This window comes from Engraulis encrasicolus, chromosome 12, assembly GCF_034702125.1.
Source record: "Engraulis encrasicolus isolate BLACKSEA-1 chromosome 12, IST_EnEncr_1.0, whole genome shotgun sequence".
Lineage (NCBI taxonomy): Eukaryota > Metazoa > Chordata > Actinopteri > Clupeiformes > Engraulidae > Engraulis > Engraulis encrasicolus.
In genome coordinates, this window is record NC_085868.1 from 6,301,516 (window position 1) to 6,325,395 (window position 23,880).

Sequence of the window (23,880 nt, forward strand, 5' to 3'; positions counted from 1 at the left end):
AGAGAAGCTATTCAGCTTGTGTTGATAATACTAAACTCCTGGACTATTTCCAAACTTCCAAATGCTTCGTTTCGTGAGTACAGACCATATTTGTGCTACTGCAGAAGTTTGGTGTAATGACATATTATTTTTGTGGGGAAAGTTTGGAGACGGTGCCCAGTATCCATATGCGCTTGAGTCAAGCTAACCGGAATAAACATCGAATAACACGGCAACTCTGTTGATGTAAGTCTGCGGCAGAAAACACTTCGGGTGTAAAGGTGGATGGGTGTCACGGTTCAAATGGCATTAGGGTGATTCTACTCCGAACCATCGCTTTAAGATCAGAAGGCAGAGGCATTGACCATGTTGTGGGTGAGATCGATGTGTCGTGTAAGATAAGTTAACTAGGCAAAATACTGGTGGGAATATACATCTCTAATCCTTGTTGTCCTGTGGTCTTGTTCCCAGGCAAGTGGTGAGCGATGTTAACGAGCGTCTGCAGCACGTGCTGCTGGAGATGCTGAAGAGCTCCATGGCCACAGAGGAGGCCATCAGCAGGAGGATGGCCAACCACCACGCCAGGCTGCAGACAGGAGCAGCACACATGGACAGCGGCCTGGAACACACCTCCCTACGCACCGACAAATGCAGTGGAGACGCACAAGGTATGTATGCATAAACGTACGCACGCGCCGCACAGGTAATCCTGCTAGTCTATAACAGACAGCAGCAGTGGTGAAGCAACAATGGTACACGTATACTAAACACCCAGACCATTTTTTTTAAAGTGTGAAGCCCTAAATCATATGAAACACTTGGACAGAGCTGCACAATTAACTCTGACAACTACATTAGCAGTTGCACAATTATTTGTTTATTTACTACATAATAACTGTGTACAAAAGCAGCTATGTCAGCCAGACAGCGGCCTGTGGTCCGTGAGTGTTGAGGAGATGTATATCTGGCTATTTTATACTAAACAAGTTCCTCTCCTCTCCATAGCCTGTGATGCGGCGTTGACCAGCGAGTGCGGTCCCGACAGCAGCCTGTGGTCCATGAGCGATGAGGAGCTGAGCCAGCGTCTGTGTGAGAGCCTCTTCGTGGGGGCTGAGCTGCTTCACGGGGGGGAGGGCGACCCCGAGGCCCCCCAGGAGGAAATGCTGCTGCTGGGGGCCAGCGGACGCCTGCGCACCGCCGTCGACAAGCTGCTGGACCTGCTGGACCACCAGCCCTCCAAACAGGTAGGGGGCAGTAGAACAATAACAACTGTATTGTATTGAATAGCACCGTCCATACAACATTCTGTCAAAAAGGCTTCAGCAGTTTGTCATGCCAAATGTTCAACCCTGATGTTCGGGTCAGTGTTTGTGGGATTGCATTTACTGCAAAGGAAGGTCCGCTGATGCTCATGCCATGGTGCACAAAAAAGTGGGAGTTAAGTTGACTAGTGTTTCAGACGGGAACCAAGCTTTGGAGTAGTCATTTTACCAAGGACTAGAATTTAGGAAACCAAAGGGAAAAATACTTACATACTGTGTATATTACTCTTTCTAAACTGTGTGTGTGTAGATGGAGCGCTGTATCCAGACCACTCCTGAGGATGCAGCTCAGCTGCTGCATCACCACAAGCAGCTGATGGAGCAACTGGACCAGGAGTCCTCTCACAAGAACCACCTACAGCTGGAGCTGCACAAGGCAGAGGGTGAGGAGGGTGTGTGTGGGGGTGTGCCTTGACTTTGTGGAGCTCCACAATGCAGAGGGTGAGGTGTGTCTGTGTGTTTAGACCAGGAGTCCTCTTATGGGGCCGCATACCAAGAGAAGTTCTTCTGAAGAACCACATACAGTACAGCTGGAAGTGCATGGGGCAAAGATATTTGTGAACTGTTAAAGGCCTCACACTCTCAAGACAAACTTCCAATTGGGTGTGTGTGTCTTTACCCCCCTAATCTAGCTCATCCCACTCACAAGTGGCCTACCGCTAGAACTTTACAGATATATGCGTATATGTGTGTGCTTATATGTGCTTGCATGTTTGCACAGCAGCTCCACAGCCTTCACCACTTCTTCTTGACACACACAAAACAAGCGTCTGTGTGTGTGTGTGGGTGGCTTGGATGTGGCTGTGTGTCAGCCACGACTCCATTCAAATAAGTCTCAAGGTTGGCTGTGTGGGTGAGAGCTGAGAGCCGTGTAGGTGCCGGATAGATGATGGGAGAGGTGTATGTTTTGTGTGTGTGTGTGTGTGTGTGTGTGTGTGTGTGTGTGTGTGTGTGTGTGTGTGTGTGTGTGTGTGTGTGTGTGTGTGTGTGTGTGTGTGTGTGTGTGTGTGTGTGTGTGTGTGTGTGTGTGTGTGTGTGTGTGTGTGTGTGTGTGTGTGTGTGTGTGTGTGTGTGTGTGTGTGTGTGTGTGTGTGTGTGTGTGTGTGTGTGTGTTCAATTTGAGGATTGGGCTGTCTCTTTGTAATGTCAACTTGTGTCTGAACAAAGCTCTGTTTAAGTTGCTCCTTCTGATTAGTCCATGAAGGCTTTAAGACACCCATGGCTGTCTTGTGAGCTGCTAAATTGCTATGTGTGAGCTACAGTGAAGTTTTGTGTGTGTGTGTGTGGGCGCACTGAAAGGCTATTCAGGAAAGCCTCAGCAAGAACAGCTCAAGGCCGATTATTGTGTGTGTGAGTGTTACGGTTTTTCACAGACTTGACTTGTAAGAGTTAACTTGGGTATTTGTGTTGAGTTCAAGTAGCGCCAGCACAAACACAGCCACTGCAGAGAGGGAACAGAATCTGAACAAAAGGTTGTTGTTTCGACAGCACGGTGCAAAATACAAACACAAACAAACCATTCATGTAGCCCAGAGGTTAGCGGTGACATGGTGCAACGAGATGTGACTTTTTAAGCATGGTTTATAAAATCACCCTTCCATGTTGTGTGTGTTCTAACTCTGTGTTCTCACATCCGTGGAGGTTCTAGGTGTGTGTTGTCCCCAGGTCCACTAGGTAGGTGTGTGTGGTGTGTGTGTGGTGTGTTCTGGTCTATGAGAAGGTCTCCTAAGAAGTGTGTGTGTTGAAACCCTTCCTGCGTGTTGTTCTCTCAGGCTGCCAAGAAGTCTATGTGTGTCAGAAGGCCTTGCTTGATGAGTGTATGTCTGTGTGTCTAACCTGTGTGTGTGTGTCTGTGTTCGCACTCTCTAGGCCTCCTGGAGGGCTACGTGTGTGAGAAGGCCTCTTTAGAGGAGCGTCTCCAGGTGAAGGAGGCGCGAGAGGAGCGTCTGGTCAAGCAGCTGGAGGAGGCCAAGGAGGCGCTGCAGCAGCTGAGCGAGGAGCACGCGCTAGTACTCAGGCAGAGGGAGGCCCTCTCCTCAGGACTGGGAGACGCAGAGAAGGGTGAGGACAAACTCTCATTCACACACACACATACACACACACATACACACACACATACACACACACACACACACATACACACACACATACACACACACACACGCACACACATGCACACCTATACACACGCACACAGGGAGTCACTCTCCTCAGGACTGGGAGGGACAGAAAAGCATAATGCGGTATTAAAGAGAAATTCTAAATTGAACATTTGTGGTTGTGATAATTGCCCTGTGAAACAGTCAAGTCCTCCAGTTCTTTGATGCATGATGTGTTTTGTGAGATCCTACATTACATCTGTTGAATGCAATACTTGTGTGTTTTGTAAGATCCTAGTGTGTTCATCTGTTGAATGCAATACTTGTATGTATGCAATACTTGTGGAAGTCTCTGTATATTTTTTTTGTGGTGTATTGCAGTAAATGCGGTTGCCAAGTTATTGTTGTGATGTTGAGGTGTGTGTGTGTGTGTTCTCCGGCTCCTGCAGGCTGTGTTGGAAGGCCAGAAGGAGACCCAGGTTTGTGTGTGTGTGTGCATCTGTGTGTGTGTGTGTGTTATCTGGGCTTGAAGTGTCATCACATCGGCCTTCATCTTTCCCTCAGTAATGAAAGCTCAGTATCCGACCCCTTTGTGTATCCGCCCCTTTGTGGCTTTATGGCTAAGAGATGTTTCATTGTCCGTGGTCAAGGATCCAGGCTGATGTTTGCTTTGTTGCTCTTGAGTTTGTTTGAATGGAGTGATGACCTTTTGAAGTGTCTGATTTGAAGAGTCTTGTTTGCTCCAATTTGTAAGCAGCCTTGCATGTGTGTTACCGGTTTGGTTTCCCCCCATAAAGCGTTCCGTATGTATGCGGCTTCATACACAAGTCCTTCGTAATGTAATGACAATGGAGTCCAATTGATATGGTGCTACTGCTTCTCCTGTGATTTTTCCTGCTAATGATCGTTGCATGTATCTTTGTGCAGTGAGCTTAAGTGCGTCTCATCTGTATTGCTGCAGTATGTGTGTTTGTACCTAAGCTGGTTTATACGGAAATTGCAAATTTCCCACACAAAACCAAACTTCATGTCAAACGTCATGATTGCTGCCATGGCTATTTCAAATGAAGGTCCCATTTAGAAAAAAATTTTTTTAGACTTGCTTGTTTTGACCTTGTGATGATGAAAAAATATACCTATGTACACTCTGACTGTGTGTGTTGCTGCCCCACAGGTCTGCTGGAGGAGACCGCTCGCCTGGCCCAGGAGCGTCTGGACGTGCAGCGGCAGGCGGATAAGGACCGCAGCGGGCTGGCCGCTCGCTTACGCCACCTGGAGGCCACTCTGGAGGAGCAGGAGGGGCGTGAGGCCGAGCTAGAGAGCCAACACAGAGCACAGACGGAGGACCTCCAGCAGCACATACGTGCCCTGGAGAAGCAGCTCAAACATCACCGCACCTTTATAGACGTTAGTATACACGGCTTAAACACCACCGCACTTTCATAGATGATGGTATACAGCTGGACCTTGTTAGTATACGCAGACATGCATATAATGTTCTTAACCCATTGACGCTCTCAACCTAAAACTTTGTGTGTGTATGTTCAGGAGCAAGCAGTGGAGCGTGAGCATGAGCGAGATGAGTTCCAGCAAGAGATCAAGAATCTGGAGGCCCAGCTCAGACTGCCCTCTAAACACTCCACAACTGACGTCAAGGGACAGAGGGTACGACACACATAGAGTTTCTTTTAACCTTACGAAGTTTGCAGATGTTGATTGTTGCCCCGTGATGAAAAGCACATTGATTGATACTTTTATTATTAACACAAATTTTAAATCATGATGCTTGCTAAGCAGAATGATTTTTTGCTCTTTGTTTGTTTTGTTTTGTCTTTGAGTTGTGATGTTGCAAGTATGATTTGCCCTTTTGATTTGCCTGGTATTGATGTGCTGTGTGATGTGTCTCTCCCATATTAACCCGATGATATAGATAGAGGAGCTGCTAGCTCAGGTATGGTACACTTACGTTAGTCTCATCCATTAGCCTCCGCCTATTGGAGTCCTGGCGTTAGCCTCTGCATGTTAGCATCCTCTTTTAGAGCCTCCTTCCTACCCTACGTATGGTCAATTACATTTCTGTTCACGCGTTCTATAAAAAGAAGACAATCCGCACACTTCAGGTCTATTTTTGTGCAAAGACGCTTTACTTGACTTGCAAGCTTTCGGTCCTTAGACCTTCATCAGGCTGCCTGATGAAGGTCTAAGGACCGAAAGCTTGCAAGTCAAGTAAAGCTTCTTTGCACAAAAATAGACCTGAAGTGTGCGGATTGTCTTCTTCTTATACTGAAATTTCTACTGAATCCTGCACCTTCTAAACAGATGAGCGGTGGCCTATCACAACTTAAGTGTTCACGCGTTCTAACCGTCAACATCTTCATGCCATAACACCCGTATGTCTTTGACCTGTGGTGTCATTTTTCCAATTGTTTTCTACCGGTATGTTTTTAATACATAAAATGAAGGTCTTTTAATTTTGTGTCAGCCTGCATATGAAATCAACGGTTGGAACGTGTGAAACAGTGTCCGTAACCGCGTCATACGTAGGGTAGGAATGGGCGGTTAGCCTCCGCATGTTGGCATTCTCCTATTAGCCTCGTCTCCTGTTCGTGTCCTGTTCCTCCTTGTGTTCCACTGTTTGCCCCTGCATGCTCCCCTTTAAGTAGTGTTTGTTGGCCTTCAATCTACAGATGCACATTTCAATCTCTCATTCATACATACATGCACACACACGCGCGCGCGCGCGCACACAACACACACACACACATATACACATACACACTCTCTCTCTCACTCTCACGTGTACACGCAGGTAACAGTGATATTTCTGTGCTTCATGGCTGAAGGAATGGCTTGGCTAAGCTTCTGACTGCAAATGTCTGTCTTGAACTCCTGATGTCTTGTGGGTTGTCTGCCCTCATCTTGTCTGTGTGTTTAGTACTGGGCATGTCTATACGCTGTGCGTCTGACCTGGTTCTCATCTCGTCTGCATATGTGTGCAGTAGCTTTGATCTGGTGGGCCTGTTGGCTATGTGCCACTGCATGGCTTGTTGCCCGCGCTGCTCGTCTCAGCTGTCTCTCTCCATGATGCTTTATGCAGCTTTTGCAATCTCCCTTGGCTTAAAAATATCAGATTTCAAAATGACAAATGTTTTCTGGGATTGTTTGGTATCAATCTATTTGTCTTGACGTTATTGACGTGAAGTTCAATTCACCCCTTTCTGCTTGAGCTGCATAAGAATGGCATAGTGTTAATATGTACAATAGAATCCAATAGTTTTGACTGCCTTGTCAATGTTGGATACAAATACAGATGACTTGTTGCTTAAGTGTGTATATGTGTGCATGTGCGCGTATGTCCGGTGTACTGTTTGTGTGTGTGTGTGTGTGTGCGTGTGTGTGTGTGTGTGTGTGTGTGTGTGCGCCTGTGTGTACTGTTTTGTGTGTTTGTGTGTGTCCCCTTTCTCCCTCAGGTGGAGTCTCTGCAGGCGCTGGTGCGTGACCGCCTGGAGGACGTGAGCGTGCTGCAGCTGGCCAGAGACCAGGCGCTGAGCGACGTGGCCGAGCGCAACGAGGAGATCGACAAGCTGACCGGCCGCATCCGCGAGCTCGAACACGCCCTGCTCTCCACCACCGAGGCCACGCACACACTCGCACAGCTGGAGCAAGAGCTGCAGCGCACACGCAAGAACCAACAAGACCTCACACAGGTATGCATACATGCACGTAGAAACACACACACACACACACACACACACACACACACAGTGCTGACTGGCCGTGCATGTGAACACCCTGCATGTGAACACTATGCACACACGCACCACGCGCACAAAGACCAACAAGACCTCACAAAGGTATTACACACACAGAGTTGAACGGCCGCACATGTGTGCTCGAACACACACACACACACACACACACACACACACACACACACACACACACACACACACACACACACAGGTGTGCACATGCAGCCTTGAACAGGAGTTGCACCATGCAAGACCCCAAAATACCTCAGGCACGTTGTTTGATGTGTTAAAAGTAGGTCTACAGCATAGGACAAGAAGTACACTGCCAGGTTTTGTGCGAGGGCGTAATACAAAGATCGTGACTTGCAAGAGCACTCATGGCAAGAAATGTATAGTTCCTTTAAGTGTTCCACACATACACACACACACACACACACACACACACACACACACACACACACACACACACACACACACACACACACACACACACAGAGAGAGAGAGCAATGGGAGCTGGAAAGTGCCGGGTGAAGCCTAGTGATGTCCAAAAATACCATCTCTCAGTGGCACATCGAGTGCCCTCTCCCACACAGTGGCAGTCAGGAGAATTGTGTGTGTCTGCTTCTGCTTCTAGGGCAGCCTGGAGTTGCCTGAAGTGTCACTCCCACACACCCATATGCGGAGAGAGGCCGTCACGTCTCTGCTCTCTCTGACCCCCTCTGCCACTCATGAAGCTCTCACTGTAGCAGCTCTTCAAACGCTCTCTCACTCTGTCTCTCACTCTCTCGCTCTATCGCTTTCTCTCACTCACTCGCTCTCTTGCTCTCTCTCTCTTTCTCCCTTCTCTCGCTTTCTCTCTCGCTCTATCGCTTTCTCTCACTCACTCGCTCTCTTGCTCTCTTTCTCAGCTCTTTTGTTCAGGCTTTGTCTACTTCAACCCATCTACCTTGATCTCTATTTTCATCTTCACCTTTCTCTCAGTCCTTCCATTTCACTCTTTTAATGTCTTCCTTCCTTCCTTTCTTTTATTCTTTCAGCTTCTCTTGCCCTCTCCTCCTCCCCATTCTTCACTAGTTGTGCTGGTCTGCCATCCTACTGCAACTTGACAGGCAGGCCTGGTCAGTTACATGCAGAGAGAGCAGAAATCGGGCAGTGGGGAACAATGAGGTGGAAATGGATATGGTGTTCTACCTGAAAACCTGAACTCTTTACCGTATGATATCGTGTCAGGCTCTGGCCTTTTCCGAACTCTTTTTGTCTTTACCGTATGATATCGTGTCAGGCTCTGGCCTTTTCTTGGGTTTTTCCTCCAAGCCATATGTGTGCTACAATCAGGGGGGGCATAAGCTGCTATTACAATTGAATGCTTCACTCCAGCAGCAGTGGATTGTAGGTGGTGTGTCTGATTGGGTTGTAGAATGACTTAATGATTGTTCAATAAAAGAGTTTCTTTCTCTCTCTCTCACTATCTCTCTCTATCTCTCTCTCTCTCTCTCTCTCTCTCTCTCTCTCTCTCTCTCTCTCTCTCTCTCTCTCTCTCTCTCTCTCTCTCTCTCTCTCTCTCTAGGATAAGGAGGCTCTTCAGCAGCAGCAGTATGCCCATAAGCTCCAGATCTCTGCTCTGCAGTCCAAACTGGACGAGACCAAGCACCGTCTGCCGGACAGCGCGGCTGAACACCTCCTACGCCAGGAGCTGGACACCGCCCTACAGGACCTCGACAACAAACACCAACAGGTCTGTCTGAGTGTGTGCACATTCATGAAGAAAGACATTCCATTTGCCTCCAGGATTCATCATAAAGTTCTCTTTAGTTTGAAACGAAGATGTGCATCAACTGTAGATAAAATATAAAAATCACAAAGTATAACATCACCTTGTATTTTCATACGAAAACTTCACATACCGTAAATTTCCAAATAATGGCCCGGGCTATTATTTGTCTGAGTCGCGTGAGAGACCAGGCGAATATTTGAGACAGGCGGCAATTTGGAACAGGCGATTAATTCTTTCTTCCCAAAAAATATTTCCCTAAACCGGGAAAATATGGTGCTCAATTGCTTTAAGAAATAGCCTAGGCTATGTTATTGTTAAATGTACAGTTAACACAGCAGGTGTTAATGCGCGATGCGCGATTTTGAAGACTCGAAGAACATTATCGGGGAGGGTTGAGGATAAATCTTACACCTTTCCTTATTAATGGAAAATTAATTCCATGTTTTAGAAAGTATTCAAGAACCTAAACAATATGTAATTGCTGCACAGTTCAAGGGTTAGGCTATTTATTCAGTGAGGTTGTGGATATTGACACCTTCTTCAGCAACCGCGGATAGCCCCCACCTTTGCGCTTCTCATCTGGCTGTCAACGCATGGAACTGGAAGAGAGCGCGCAGTTCAAGACAAGCGGCATGAATGCAATTGTACAGTAGCTTTAAACAACTGGTGTCTGTAGTCAAATTATCACAACGGTGGTAGATGATTTTTATGAAGATATGGAGGTCTAGTCTACCCGGTATCCTACTTTGCAGCAAACAAAAACCAACAGACAAAATTGCTGAATGTGTATGCAGTAGTGCCTATAACGAATGATTCTCCTACCAGGACCTTGTGGATAATATTGCCACCTTTCCCCTCTCCTGCGGCAGCCAGTTGCCTTCTCAAAAGAGTGCGCACTGTTCAAGACCCGCGGCAAGACCGCAACGGTCATCTGCGTGGTGCCATCATTCAACCAAAACGGTGACAGGCCCTTTTTATATAAAGATACCTTATTCTCAGCAGCCAAAATCAGTCAGACAATAAGTGATTAACGAGTAGGCTACGTGCAGGGTAGTGAATGCTCCTTCTACCAGGGTTTAAGTTTGCAATTGGAGAGGGGTGATTGAAGGGCTAAATTAAGTCCGAAATCAAAATGATTAAAATACGGTCGATTTATTTACAATACCCTACATGACCGAAAGAAAATGTGAAGGAGGTCAACAGAAAATAACTATGAACTGAGGACTATAGGCAACGTCAAAGTAAAATACAAACACGAAATCAAACAAAGCTTTTTTTTTAATGCGGCAACACTTCAAGATTCACAAAACCCACTGGGTAACAGCAGGTTTTACGCACACATTTCGAAGCTAATCTTTAAGTTAATCACAGATGCCGCTCTCTTCCTTGCTCTCCCAAACCCTAACGGACACTGGGTTTAATACACCCTGCAATAGGCCTACTGGTGAACTATTATTCAATTACCATTTCATTTGTCCATGCGAAGACATTTACGCGGTGGTTAACTAAAAGTAGCCTAGGCCGAATTAAGGTAGGCTACAGCCTAACACAAAACGTTTCCATCTGCACAGATGTCACATACAGTGCCCTCCATAATTATTGGCACCCCTGGTTGAGATGTGTTAAAAGCCTTAAAATAAATTCAGTGTTTATTGCAGAAGAATACTGTCACACTGAAAATTGTAGGAAAATGTAGCCTTCAACTCAAATTAATTGTAAGAAAATAAAAAAATCCCTGACTAAAAAATAATTATTTTTCATTAAATCACCTGTTCCACAATTATTGGCACCCTTAACAATTCCCAGGAAATAAATATAATTGAAGCATTTCTGTCATTTCTACAGTAGTTTACAAAGTTTACCAGAGTATGTAGGAACATTTAATTAATAATTCATCACTTCCTGTTTCCCTGGGGTATAAATATGACGTGACACCGAGGCCATTTCTCTTATCCACTCTTAAACATGGGAAAGACAAAGGAACACAGCATACAAGTGAGGCAGATGTGCGTCGACCTTCACAGGTCAGGCAGAGGCTACAAGAAGATTGCCACTCAACTGCAGCTGCCCATATCCACTGTGAGAGGAATAATTAAGAAGTTCAAAACAACTGGAACAGTGGTAAACAAGCCTGGACGAGGACCCAAGTTTATTTTGCCACCACGCACAGTGAGGAGGATGGTAAGAGAAATCAAAAGATCTCCAACGCTCACTGTTACAGAATTACAACAAAGGGTAGCATCCTGGGGTCACAAAGTCTCCAAATCAACCATCAGGCGCTGTCTACACGCCAACAAGCTGTTTGGGAGGCATGCACGGAGAAAACCTTTCCTCACTCACAATCATAAACGCAAGCGTCTGGAGTTCGCCAAGCGGTATTGGGGCTTCAACTGGGACCGGGTGCTTTGGTCAGATGAGACCAAGATTGAGCTTTTTGGCAACAAACACTCTAAGTGGGTCTGCGTACCACGAAAGATGCGCATGCTGAAAAAGCACCTCATACCCACTGTGAAGTATGGGGGTGGGTCAGTGATGCTGTGGGGCTGTTTCGCTTGGGAACCTTGTTAGGGTGCATGGCATCATGAATGCTTTGAAATACCAGGACATTTTAAATCAAAATCTGTTGCCCTCTGCCCGAAAGCTGAAGCTGGGTCGTCACTGGGTCTTTCAGCAAGACAATGACCCTAAACATATGGCCAAATCTACACAGAAATGGTTCACCAGACACAAAATCAAGCTCCTCCCATGGCCATCTCAGTCCCCTGACCTCAACCCCATTGAGAACCTGTGGGGTGAGCTGAAGAGGAGAGGACCCAGGTCTCTGGATGATTTAGAGAGATTCTGCAAAGAGGAATGGCTGAAGAACCCTCTTTCTGTCTTTTCCCATCTTGTGAAACATTATAGGAGAAGATTAGGTGCTGTTTTGTTGGCAAAAGGGGGTTGTACAAAATATTAACACCAGGGGTGCTAATAATTGTGACACACATTATTTGATGTCAAATAATTATTTCTTTATGTGGGATTTTTTCCCCACTGAATAAATGCACTTGTATTGAAGGTTGGATTTTTCTCTTTTTTCCCATTAAGGTCCCATATTATTTAGAAAAAAAATAATAATTGGAAGCTAAAAAACACATCTCAAACAGGGGTGCCAATAATTATGGAGGGCACTGTATTAATAGGCAAGGCCTACCATACACAAAAAATGTAAAGCTAGCAAATGAAACTGAAAAGCATTTAAATGCACACCCCACTAAACAACCTCTTCCCCAAAGTCAAAGTTGCAACGGTGTGCGCTTCCGCCACGCAGATTGATGCTTGATTAAAGTGTGTTGATCAGTGCAGTGCGTGCAGGGTGTGTGCGAGTGCGTGCTCCGCCATCCACATTGAAGAGAGTTCACTTCAACATGTCAACAATGTCTCATGTGTCCATATAGTGCACAAAACATTAAAAGCATTGTAGGCATAAGAGAAAATGTTTGCCAGTTTAGTGCGAAGGGAAGAGAATCCGAGTGCAGAGAGGCTGCATATTTCGTGTTGACTTTACAATTCATTTCGTTGGACGCTTGTCGCAAATGTAATTTTCTCTCATCACATGTCTAGGCTACTCGTTTTAAATGTGGATTTTACCCACATTTACTTGTAGGCTATTACAGCGTTAAACCATACCCTGAAACACGCTGCTTCCCCGAGTTTTAGATTGCAAAATTTCCGACATTTCGCTTCACTGACGCAGCGGTTGATGGTCAAAGACGCAACGCATCCTAAAAACTAAACAAAACAATATAAGGGGGGAAACATGCAGCGCCGGTGGTCAAGCCTTCTTCCTTGGGTCATTTAATGATCATTTAGACCGGGCTTTTATTTGGAACCGGCCATTATCTGTCCAAATATCCTCGTGCACCCGGCCCTTAAAAGGAACCCGGCCGCTAATTGGAACTCGGCTATTATATGGAACTTTACGGTATATGGGTGATGATGAGTGCTGAAAGACAACTAATGTAAATAGCAGGAAAGCTTGTCTAGTTTGTTAGTTGGCAGCTGGTTCAGTGCTGAACACACACAGATTGCTTCTGCCCCCTAGTGTTCAGGTTAAGTAAACACTTGTGCAGTGAATGTAGATGACTCCATATTCTGGTCTTCAACAGGTGGAGGAGTTGTTGGTGCGTGTGGACTCTCTCCAGTTGGAGCTGGACCGGCGTCAGGAGGAGGTGCAGGAGCTCAGCCTTCAGCTGGAGCTGGCCACCAGGGGGCACCACAAACGAGAACAGCAGCTGCAGGACGCACTCACTGAACTACAGGTAGGAACAAGCGGTATAGGGGTGTGTATGTGTGTGTGTGTGTGTGAGAGAGCGAGATAGAGAGTGAGAATAGCAGCTGTAAAATACAGTAAACACAGAATTCTAGGTAAAAATAAGGGGTATAGGGGTGTGTGAGTGAGAACAGCAGCTGCAGTATGCACTTGCAGAACTATAGGTGTGTGTGTGTGTGTTTGTGATTGCCCTCGAAATGCCACATCCAGGCTTGAAGATTTGGCAGAGGATAATAAAGTCTTGTGACATTGAAAAGCCACTCAGAAAGCTGAAATGGTGCGCATTTGACACAGACTTTCCCCCAGCAAAATTGGACGCCAGATTCCAAATGTGGAATGAAAAGGGGTTAACAACATACACCACCTTTGCAGTGAGAGGGAATTTTAAAAGCTTTGAGGCAATGCAGAATGACCATGGTCTGCAACGTCAAGACTTTTATAGATACCTCCAAGTCAGACACCACTACAACCAAAATATAGCAATAACTCATGAGGCTGTGGGAAAGGGGGTGTTAGAAGTGTTTGAGAAAGCGTCTACTTTACAGATGTGTTTCAAAGTTGTTTCTAGGGTGTATAGTGGCCTCCGCAGAGCCAAGTTAGATGATACGCTTTATATTAAAGAAAAATGGGAAAAAGAAAGTGGGATTCAACTTACAGCCAAGAACTGGGAAAGTCTTTGTTTTCAGCAATGGAAGACCACTTGTTCTAATACTTGTTGAGAATTTAGTTGGAAAAATCTGTCAAGATTCTTTATTACCCCCTTACAACAGCGTAAACAAATCCCTGGTATTAGATGCTAGAGAGCTTGTGACCTCATTGAGGCCAACCATTTTCATGTCTTTTGGGAATGTCCTGTCTTGGCAAGAAATGCACACACACCTGGAAGCGGTTTTTCAGGTCAATGTCCCGTTCAGATTCGACACAATGTTTTTAGGAAGTATGGACCTAGAGGACTGGAATCACAATGGTAAAAGACTACTACTAATGCTTTTAAATGCAAGTAAAAAGGCTATTACTAGAAGATGGTTGAAATCAGATCCTCCTCAATTAAATGATTTGTTAGACGTTATCCACAACATATATGTGATGGAAAAAAATGACATACTCATTAAGAATCCAAATTGAAAAATTCTCTGGAATTTGGATCAAGTGGACTGGTTATATTTCACGCATAAGAGAGGACTTTTGTTAGCTAAATTATTTTATCCTCTGTCTTTTCTTTTTATTTTTTATTTCAATATACTAAAATTGTATATACAATGCACTGATTGAAATGCTATGTAAAATGTAAGCTCCCCATGTTCATGTTCCTTAAATTTCTCTTTTTTATTTTTCATTATGTGTAAAAAATGTATAAAACTGTAGGCCTTCAGTGGAAGATTGATATGTGTAATGCAACTAACAAATTCTTGTGCCTAAATAAAAAAAACAATGACAAAAAAAAGAAATGCCACATCCAGCAAGGTGTGTGTGCATGCCCTCTAGGAGCTACATAGTATGTTTCTTTTATGGGATAATTGTACACCTCTAGGTCATCACCTATGTGATTTAGACTACTACCGACTGCCCCCAAGGAAACTGAAATATTAAAGAAACATTTCGTGATTGAGATGATTCTTAATGATGTGTTTGTACCTATGCTGTAGGACATGGTGAGCGACCTCCGTCGCCGTGAGGAGGAGCAGGAGGAGGAGCAGGAGCGAGCTTTGGGTCTCCCAGGGGCCCTCCTGCAGGAGAAGAACCAGGAGATAGACCACCTCACGCAGCAGCTCATGCACCTGCAGACGCAGATAGAACACAGCACCGACAACCGGGTACGATATTACACCACACCACGGACACACTACATCACACCATGGACATCCGGGTACAATATTACACCACATCGCTGATAACCGGGTACGATATTACATCATAACAGACCATGGACACCACATCGCTGATAACCGGGTACGATATTACACCACACCACACCATGGACACCACATCGCTGATAACCGGGTACGATATTACACCACACCACACCATGGACACCACATCGCTGACAACCGGGTACGATATTACACCACACCACGGACACACTACATCACACCATGGACATCCGGGTACGATATTACATCATAACAGACCATGGAAATCGGGTTCGATATTACACCCAGGGGTGAAAGTGGACGGGTGCACACAGGTGCGTAGTACCTGTATAAAATGTACTGCTGGTGTGCATTACCGGTAAGAGAATATGTTTAATGCTGCCCAAAAACACTCATTTGAATAAAGTAAGGTCTGCTACACTACTGAGAATCGGGTACTACATTACCACACCACACCACACCATGGACAATTGGACATAAGACCATAGACATCAGGAGATAGACCACCTCATACACCTGCAGCAGCAGATAAAACAGAACTCTGACGGTACACCATATAATATCACTGACACTGACCGGCAAAATGGTGAAGGAGCTTCAGTTTTACTTCCCCCCTCATGTGATTGTCATTGCCCAGGTGTCTGAGGAGAGCGGTGCCCTGGTGGAGGAGCTCCAGGCCCAGGTGGAGCGTCTGCGTGGGGAGCAGGAGAGGGTACGAGAGGCCCAGGAGCTGGAGGTGGAACAGCTGCACGAGGTCATCACCAGACTACAGGCCGAACTCTCCCAGCTCACACCACGCACACACGAGCTGAGCGACGCCCAGGGAGAGAGCGAGGCCGAGGGGAGCATTGGAGGGGGAGGAGGCGGTACAGGTATGTTTGTTGTTCATGTCTGTTTGTTTTTGCCCATTGTCATGTTTGGGGTTCGCTGCCATGGTCTAGTGGTTAAGGAGTTGGTCTTTTCAATCTGGGAATTGTGAGTGCGAATCCCACCTGACCTCTCCCTACACCTCCATCCATGGTTGAAGTGTCCTTGTTGAGCAAGGCACCTAACCCCACATTGCTCCAGGGATTGTAACCAATATCCTGAAAATACTGTAAAAAACTCTAAATGTCAGCTTAATGTAATGTAATGCTTGGAATGGTTGGCCTTGAATTCCATGTCTGTGTGCAGTAGAATAGAATGTTTTTTTATCGTCACTATTCACCTGTACAATTTACAGTACGCATTCATAACAAGATTGAAAGCATTAACTTTTTGCCTTACATACATGTATAACTGTATGTACATGTCTGTGATGTTTTTGTTTAGAGGTGTGTAATATACGTTTTTCATCCCTGGGCCAACTGCCGTTATATTTCATTGCAAGCTCATTGTATTGCAGGTGGAGGGAATGGGGTAGGCACGGCAGCCACCAGCCCTGAGTCGTCGGACTACTCCTGGAACGCCGGCCCTCGTGGCCGCTCCCACGCCCTCGCCCACTCAGGACTGGGCCAGGAGGAGAGCCTGGGCCACGAGCTGGCCAACCACAGCCTGCGCACCTCCCGCCAGCGCCTCCGCAAGGTGCGGCAGCAGCTAGAGGAGGCCGCCGCAGAGAAGGAGGCTCTTCAGAGACTACTCCTCACCCAGGAGGAGGAGTACGGAGAACAGGTTAGGAGGGATTATATACTGTATAATTGTGCGTGTACACCAGCAGCGACCTACACAACCGGAGCAACTGAAGTCATTATTTCTCTATGGAGGGTCTGCAAATAAAGCGACCAAAGCAAAGAGGACTAAGTTCTACAGTTGGGATGGAACAGTGTAATGTCTGAGGCATTAGTGTCAATAAAGTAATTCTTTCATTCGGGTGTTTTCTTTTAATGATTAACTTTATTTTCTACTTCGTGCTACTGTACAGTTAACCTTGCATTTCCTTGCCCTGCCAGGTGAGGGCGCTGGGGGCCAGCCTGAAGGAGGAGCGTGAGCGGCTGGTTCAGCAGCAGCAGGAGGCGCAGCAGCTCCAGAGCAGTCTGGAGGAGAAGGAGGCCCAGGTGGAGACACTGCAGGCCCAGATCAGGGAGCTGGAGGATGGGGAGAAGCAGCGACAGGCCTCCCTGGCCGAGATGGAGGAGAGGCTGAAGGAGGCGGAGCAGAGGAGAGACCAGGCCCTGAGGGAGCTGGAGGAGGTGGGAGGAGCACGAGCCCAGCAACAGCAGAGCCTTGCCCAGGAGGAGAGCACTGTAGCTGGGGAGAAGGAGCGGCTGCAGGCCCTGGTCCTGGAGCTCCAGAGGAGAGAGGAGGAGGACAGCAGGAGCACCCAGGAGCTGAAGGCCAAAGTCTCCCAGCTGGAGGAGGAGGTCTCGGCGGCCAGGTCAAAGGTCATCACCCTGGAGACGGGCAAGAAGGAGCTGCACGCAGAGCGGCAGGCGCTGAGGAAGCGAGAGGGCCGGCTGCAGGAGGAAATAGAGGCACTCCGACAGGAAGTGGAGTCGAAGGGCTCTGTCATCGAGGAGCTGAGCGATCAGCTGGACGAGAGGGTCAGCTTCCACGAGGAGACCCAGAAGGAGGCACTGGTGAGGATGGAATACATAATGAGTCATCTGGTGTGATGTAAAATTATGTACACAATAACGGTATCGCTTGATCAATTGTACCATCAACTTAATATTTAGTCCTTGACTGATGTAAAGCCTTATGGTTATTGTATTCCCGAAAGTGTGTGTGTGTGTGTGTGTGTGTGTGTGTGTGTGTGTGTGTGTGTGTGTGTGTGTGTGTGTGTGTGTGTGTGTGTGTGTGTGTGTGTGTGTGTGTGTGTGTGTGTGTGTGTGTGTGTGTGTGTGTGTGTGTGTGTGTGTGTGTGTGTGTGTGTGAGAGATCCTGAGGTTTGGGGGCGTTTCGTGGATATACACTGTACCTATGCAGTCGGCGGTGAATGCATTGGCCTAGTTTCAAAATCCAAATCCCATGAACTGCTCTGTATATTTTTATAACTCTCTTACAATAATAATCCTCGTGATTCATTTCATTATTCCTACGTTGTGACCTCTGGTCTGTGCGGTTAGACCAGAGAGGGCATCGTTTGCTTCATTCATGAGGGCTTACACACATGAGCAGAATCTGTGGCTGCTTGCCTGGTCTCTGCTGAACGGACCATGACGTATGAGTACGGGCTAATAGCCACCAGACGACAGCAGGGAATGATTTAGGACTGTAGATATGCCCTCCCGCCACACAGAAGAGAAGAGAAGAGGAAAGAAGAGGGAGAAGAAATTCTAGAGTGGAGTAGGCGTGGCTAGAGCAGTTGTGTGTGTGTGTGTGTGTGAGCTGGCGAAGTGCTTGAGTCTGACTCACACAGGAACCATACTTCTCTCAGAAGAGGAAGACTTAAAAAGTTTCGACTTCTCAAACTTTGCTGCCACTGACTTCAGACTTTCGGTTTGTTTTGATATTCTTCCTTTCGACTTTTCTCAGCATTTCGTCTGTTGTGCTTTTCAGATAAAGGGTGAGCCTTGAGGGGGAGAGGGCCGGTGGTGTTTATTTTAGTTTTTCCGCTGTGCGACTGCTACAGATGTGAGCGTGAGTAAAGGGAGAGGGTGAGCGAGCGGAGAGCTGTTTTTCATTAGAGAGTTACTGCCACATATCTGTTGCGCCTCCTTAGCAGGTCTTAAACCACTCTGTTTTGGGGCGGCATGGCCTGATTGGAACTAACATTTAAGCAGCTTAAAAACGACTCGTTTTGGACAAGACTTGTAGACAGTGATTTACCAAAAGCCAGTATACTTGTAGTGTCTGCTGCTGCTGAGAGAATAACGAATCGTAACGGCATGAGGTAGTGTAGTACTTTTTTCACTTCAGTCTGGAACGGCTCTCCTAGCATTGGATTAGGACTGCAGTTGGGTTTAAAATGACGCCAGTACTGTCGTCTTGTGTGGTGTTTTGATTTTTGCACAGACCGTAAGGCATCACCCCAATATTGTTGTATAAAGTTGTTTTGATTGTGCCGCTGGTTAGTCAGCCCATTGCAGTTAAAGTTGTTTTGATGAGTGAAGAGGGTGTAACAGGCGTGTTGAATGAAAAGTGCATGAGATCATTTTCAACAGCTGATTCTGGATCAGTTCTCCTCTAGTGGTGTTTTGTGGGGGCCGGGGACTGCAAGAGGGGTTATTAATCTTTCCTTGTTTGTTTTTCTGCTTGGACTCTGCAACGATTAGGAGGGATGTAAGCCATATTATTGTGGCCTTGTGTTTGAATTTTGATGTAAGGGGTGCTTTCAAACAGACATCTGTACAGCTGCCCATAGTTTTGATGCAGAGACTCTTAAGAGCTATGTTGAATCTGATCCCTGCTCTATTGATTGCAAAGATGCATGTTTAAACTTAAACTTCTTGCAAAGTGTTTTGCAGCAAAACTTCTGCTTGTTAACCAACTGTGAGATGTGTGGTTACATTCGTCCCTACATACATTTGTGCACTGTAGGATGTGTGTAGTCTAATACATGTGCGTATGATAACCTGGCTAAAGCTGATCTAGCTTCAAGTGCGTTCGTGTGTGCGCGCAAGCGTGTGTGTGCACAAACGTGTGCTGAAGAGATGCTAGCCAAGTGCTCGGTGTGCATCATGTACATTGTATACTGATGTTTGTCTCTGTGTGTGTCTTTTCAGACATGTGCCGAGGAGACGCTGGCTAAGGCCGATGTGGCCCTCCGAGAGCGCGAGCATCAGCTGAGCCTGCTGAAGGCGGAGCATCAGAGCCTCAGGGCGGAACTAGCAGCTGTGAAGGAGGGGCTTAGCACCAGCACTGAACAAGCCCTGAAGCTGCAGGAGGAAGGACAGGTGGGGTGATTTGAATTTGTGTTTGTGGTGCGTCTTGCACTTGACTTTTTTTTGTGTGTGTGTGTGTTTGTGGTGTGTACTACTTGAATTTCTGTTTTGTGGTGTGCATTATACTGGAATTTGTGTGTGTGTGTGTGTGTGTGTGTGTGTGTGTGGTTGCGTGTGTGTGTGGTTGCGTGTGTGTGTGGTTGCGTGTGTGTGTGGTTGCGTGTGTGTGTGTGTGGTTGCGTGTGTGTGTGTGTGTGGTTGCGTGTGTGTGTGTCTGTGTGGTTGGTGTGGTTGTGTGTGTGTGTGGTTGGTTGCGTGTGTGTGTGGTTGTGTGTGTGTGTGGTTGCGTGTGTGTGTGTGTGGTTGCGTGTGTGTGTGTGTGGTTGCGTGTGTGTGTGTGTGTGTGTGCGTGTGTGGTTGCGTGTGTGTGTGTGTGGTTGCGTGTGTGTGTGTGTGGTTGCGTGTGTGTGTGTGGTTGCGTGTGTGTGTGTGGTTGCGTGTGTGTGTGTGTGTGTGTGTGTGTGTGTGTGTGTGTGTGTGTGTATGGGTGTGTGTTGCATGGGTGCTTGCATAGTAGATTCGTCCTAACATGTACGCTCCTGCAAGGCTAGGCATCACTACGCTTTGGCCGTTCACGTGTGTTAGCTCGCGTCAACTATGCAAGTACCCTTCTGCATGTATTTCTATCCTACAGTAAGGATCTTGTCATAGTGGACCTAAACCTGTGTGTGTGTGTGTGTCTGTCCCCTTCAGACTAAAGACCGTGCGTTAGCAGACCTGGAAGTGTATAACGGCCGCTTGAAGGCAGAGCTGCGTAGCCTGCAGGAGGACCTGGCCGTGCAGGAGGAGGAACTGGCCTACCAGCAAAGGGAGCTGGAGAACCTTCGCCAACGCTGCAGCCCGCCCTCAGACCCCCCAGGTAGATACCCCACAACCTCCACACAGTACAGTTCCACTTGTCATGGAAATTCTTTTTTTTTTTCCAGTCATGGAATGTCATGAAATTTGACCATTAAGTATGTACAGTCGGGGAATATGATGACAATTTGTCAAAAGTATTTAGTGCAATAGCACAAGTGACTGTGCATACAGTCAGTTTGCTTGCCACTCTAGAATTATGCAACATTCTACATTCTATGTGAATTCCTCAAAAGGAGTTAACTGAAAATGGCTGAAATATCTCTCTCTTTCTGCTCCCCCTGACACAGCTCCCCAGCCTCAGCTGGTCTCCTCCACCACCTCCCCGATCCGCGTGTGCGTCTCCAACTCCACCACCTCCCCTATCCGTCACCTCCACCACCCTCACCACCACCCCCACCTCCCCAACATCACCTCCTCCACGTCGCGGCCCACCTTCGCCTCCTCCCTGGAGGCCACCTCCTCCTCCCTCTGCTCCCCGGAGCTCCTGCGCCGGCCGGACGTCAGCATGGAGGAGCGGGGAGCGCTGCACCTGCACGCCATCTCGCACCTGTCGGAGCTGAGCGGGCTGCAGGCCGGCAGACTGGACCTGCTGAGTGGAGGAGGTGGAGGAAGAGTAGGGAGAGGAGGAGGAGGAGGAGGAGATGATGTGGACTCCTCATCCCACTCCATGCACCTGGCTCCGGAGCCGGATATGCTGCCCCTCCAGCCCCATCGTTATCATCAGCAGCGTCAGCAGCAGCATGGTACTAGCAGCAGCAGCCTCCACTCTCCCTCATCACTCTGTGCCTCTGATAACCTCAGCATGCTGGATTCACTGGACGCAGACAAGGTGAGACACACACACACACACACACACACACACACACACACACACACACACACACACACACACACACACACACACACACACACACACACACACACACACACCTCTGCTCTGCTCTGAACCAATCAAAAAACCTCTCCATGTTTTGGTATCTAACACCAGACTTTTCCAGTGAGCTTTTGCAATTTGTACCTAATTTACTACATAACCGCATCAGTAACACCGCAATAGATCATGGTGTAGTACAGTATGTGTTTTCATTGCTGTTAATTATGTGGTTATTGTGCCTAATGTGTGTGCCTGTCTTTCCGTACCAGCTGGACCTGACCTCCTCCATGCGCTCCACATCTCCTGGGTCGGCTCCAGAGTGGATCAGTGACGGATACGGCAGCAGTGAGTACATAAAGGAGGGCTAGCAAACACACTGACGTACAAATGAAGGACATCTTCTACATGCTCTCACACACATAAACACGCGAAATATGTGTCATCTCATGCCGTATTACAGCAGAATGTCAGAACGGGTGTGCGGAGGCCCTAAAAAGGACAAAGTGCGGAGCACTGCCCTGTGCCTTCTGTTTTCAGTACACCCCTGCACACTGGCGCCAATGTACATTCATGTCGGCTGCCGATTAGGGGAGAGCTCTATTAAGTCAGAGCCGTCAATTGACTATCCATACTCTGCTGTGATGATACTGGCCATTCATTAGCATGTCTGCGGGATGCAGTGTGCGGGATCTGCCGAAATTGTTGTAACCACAACCGTATCTCATGGCATTCGTGAAATCCTTACGCAAAAAAACAGAACAAATCAACTATAAGCTTCGTGGTGCCGTCACGATATAGCCTCATGGTTGGGCGACGAAAGGGGGAATTGACAATTGGGGTAGTTTTGGTTCTGGGGGGAAGAATAATGGGGACGGACGTCAACAATCAAGCGTGAGTGAAGGGTAACTGGAAACGGGACTCACTAGTTTCATACGGTCATCAAACATTTCAAACAAGCGATTTAGGGTTAGGTTTAGGGTTAAGGTTAGGGTTAGGTTTAGGGTTAAGATTAGGGACAACGTTGTAGGAAGGGAGAGATGACATGAAGCTGACACAACGACAAGGCTCCCCTCCCGGAATGCACACTGCTCGGGTGCGCTCTCTCTCTCTGTCACTCGCCCTCTCTCTCACCCACTCTCTCACTCTCGTAGCCTACGGATGAGCAAGCGTTGCCCAACCACGAAAACAAGGCTATATCGTGACGGCACCGCGAAGCATATAGTTGATATTTTCGCGAGACTGGGCTCGTAACCAATACTACTCCGCATTGTGATAGGACTCCACACTTCCTCCAGCTTAAACAAAGGTTAAATTTAAAAAGTCACTTTTATTCCCTGTAGATTGTATGTAGAGTTATCTTCCTAATTTCTTTCTTGTATGTGTAGATGTGAGTTCTGACCTGGGAGCACGTCTGAAGTTGGAGCTGGAGCAGACGGAGCGTCTGGATGCCCAGTTTGTAGAGTACCTGCGCTGCAGAGGCATCAACCCCACCGACCAGCTGCACAACACTGACGGACAGCACACACACGAGATGCTGTCCCCAGAACTACAGGTGAGACACACATACACTGCAGAGACACACAAACACACACACACACACCCACACACACACACACGTGAGATGCTGTCCCCAGCACTACAGGTAACACACACACACTGCAGACACATTGTCCCTACTGACCACACTACTGACTGCACACGCACGCACACATGCACAAAATGGTGTCCCCAGAACTACAAGTAATACACACACACACACACACACACACACACACACACACACACACACACACACACACACACACACACACACACACACACACACACACACACACACACACACACACACACACACAGAGAGAGAACTATAGGTAAGTCAAGCAACCTTACTGCAGAGAGTCAGAAAAACAGAAGTATTTTTTGTCTCTTTTTGCATCTAAATGACCCGATACCTAAAGAATGTGGAACACTGAGGCTGTAGTCCGCAGCTGAGGCTGTGGTCCGCAGCTCTATAAATATCCTCAGTGACCTCAGTCTTTTGCCATTCTGCAGCCAGTGCTGTGCTCCCACTTTAACTTTGTGTTGTGTGTGTTTGTCAGACCTTGCTGAAGCGTGTGTACCAGGAGAGCTGTCGTGTCCTGTCCCTCTCGCGACGCCCCGCCCCCTCGGGCCA

The 23,880-nt window shown here is 47.2% G+C and overlaps 1 protein-coding gene across 6 annotated transcripts in view; it reads left to right on the forward strand.

Annotated features, from left to right (window-relative positions):
• Window positions 1-23,880, forward strand: part of pcnt (pericentrin) — an 81,602-nt gene that overhangs the window by 46,475 nt on the left and 11,247 nt on the right. For 3 of the 6 annotated variants that reach the window (XM_063211542.1, XM_063211539.1, XM_063211543.1), the window contains exons 28-48: window positions 451-647; window positions 985-1,223; window positions 1,552-1,684; window positions 3,171-3,362; window positions 3,850-3,879; window positions 4,575-4,807; window positions 4,949-5,065; window positions 5,331-5,351; window positions 6,871-7,107; window positions 8,721-8,888; window positions 13,076-13,228; window positions 14,886-15,053; window positions 15,748-15,982; window positions 16,495-16,760; window positions 17,039-17,665; window positions 19,754-19,924; window positions 20,666-20,831; window positions 21,121-21,662; window positions 21,977-22,052; window positions 23,093-23,259; window positions 23,807-23,880. The exon at window positions 23,807-23,880 is cut by the window's right edge and continues 115 nt beyond it. In XM_063211542.1, the coding sequence (XP_063067612.1) occupies window positions 451-647; window positions 985-1,223; window positions 1,552-1,684; window positions 3,171-3,362; window positions 3,850-3,879; window positions 4,575-4,807; window positions 4,949-5,065; window positions 5,331-5,351; window positions 6,871-7,107; window positions 8,721-8,888; window positions 13,076-13,228; window positions 14,886-15,053; window positions 15,748-15,982; window positions 16,495-16,760; window positions 17,039-17,665; window positions 19,754-19,924; window positions 20,666-20,831; window positions 21,121-21,662; window positions 21,977-22,052; window positions 23,093-23,259; window positions 23,807-23,880 (4,212 nt within the window). The remainder of the gene's footprint in view (window positions 1-450; window positions 648-984; window positions 1,224-1,551; window positions 1,685-3,170; window positions 3,363-3,849; window positions 3,880-4,574; window positions 4,808-4,948; window positions 5,066-5,330; window positions 5,352-6,870; window positions 7,108-8,720; window positions 8,889-13,075; window positions 13,229-14,885; window positions 15,054-15,747; window positions 15,983-16,494; window positions 16,761-17,038; window positions 17,666-19,753; window positions 19,925-20,665; window positions 20,832-21,120; window positions 21,663-21,976; window positions 22,053-23,092; window positions 23,260-23,806) is intronic. The other 3 variants (XM_063211540.1, XM_063211544.1, XM_063211541.1) reach the window with 3 other exon arrangements.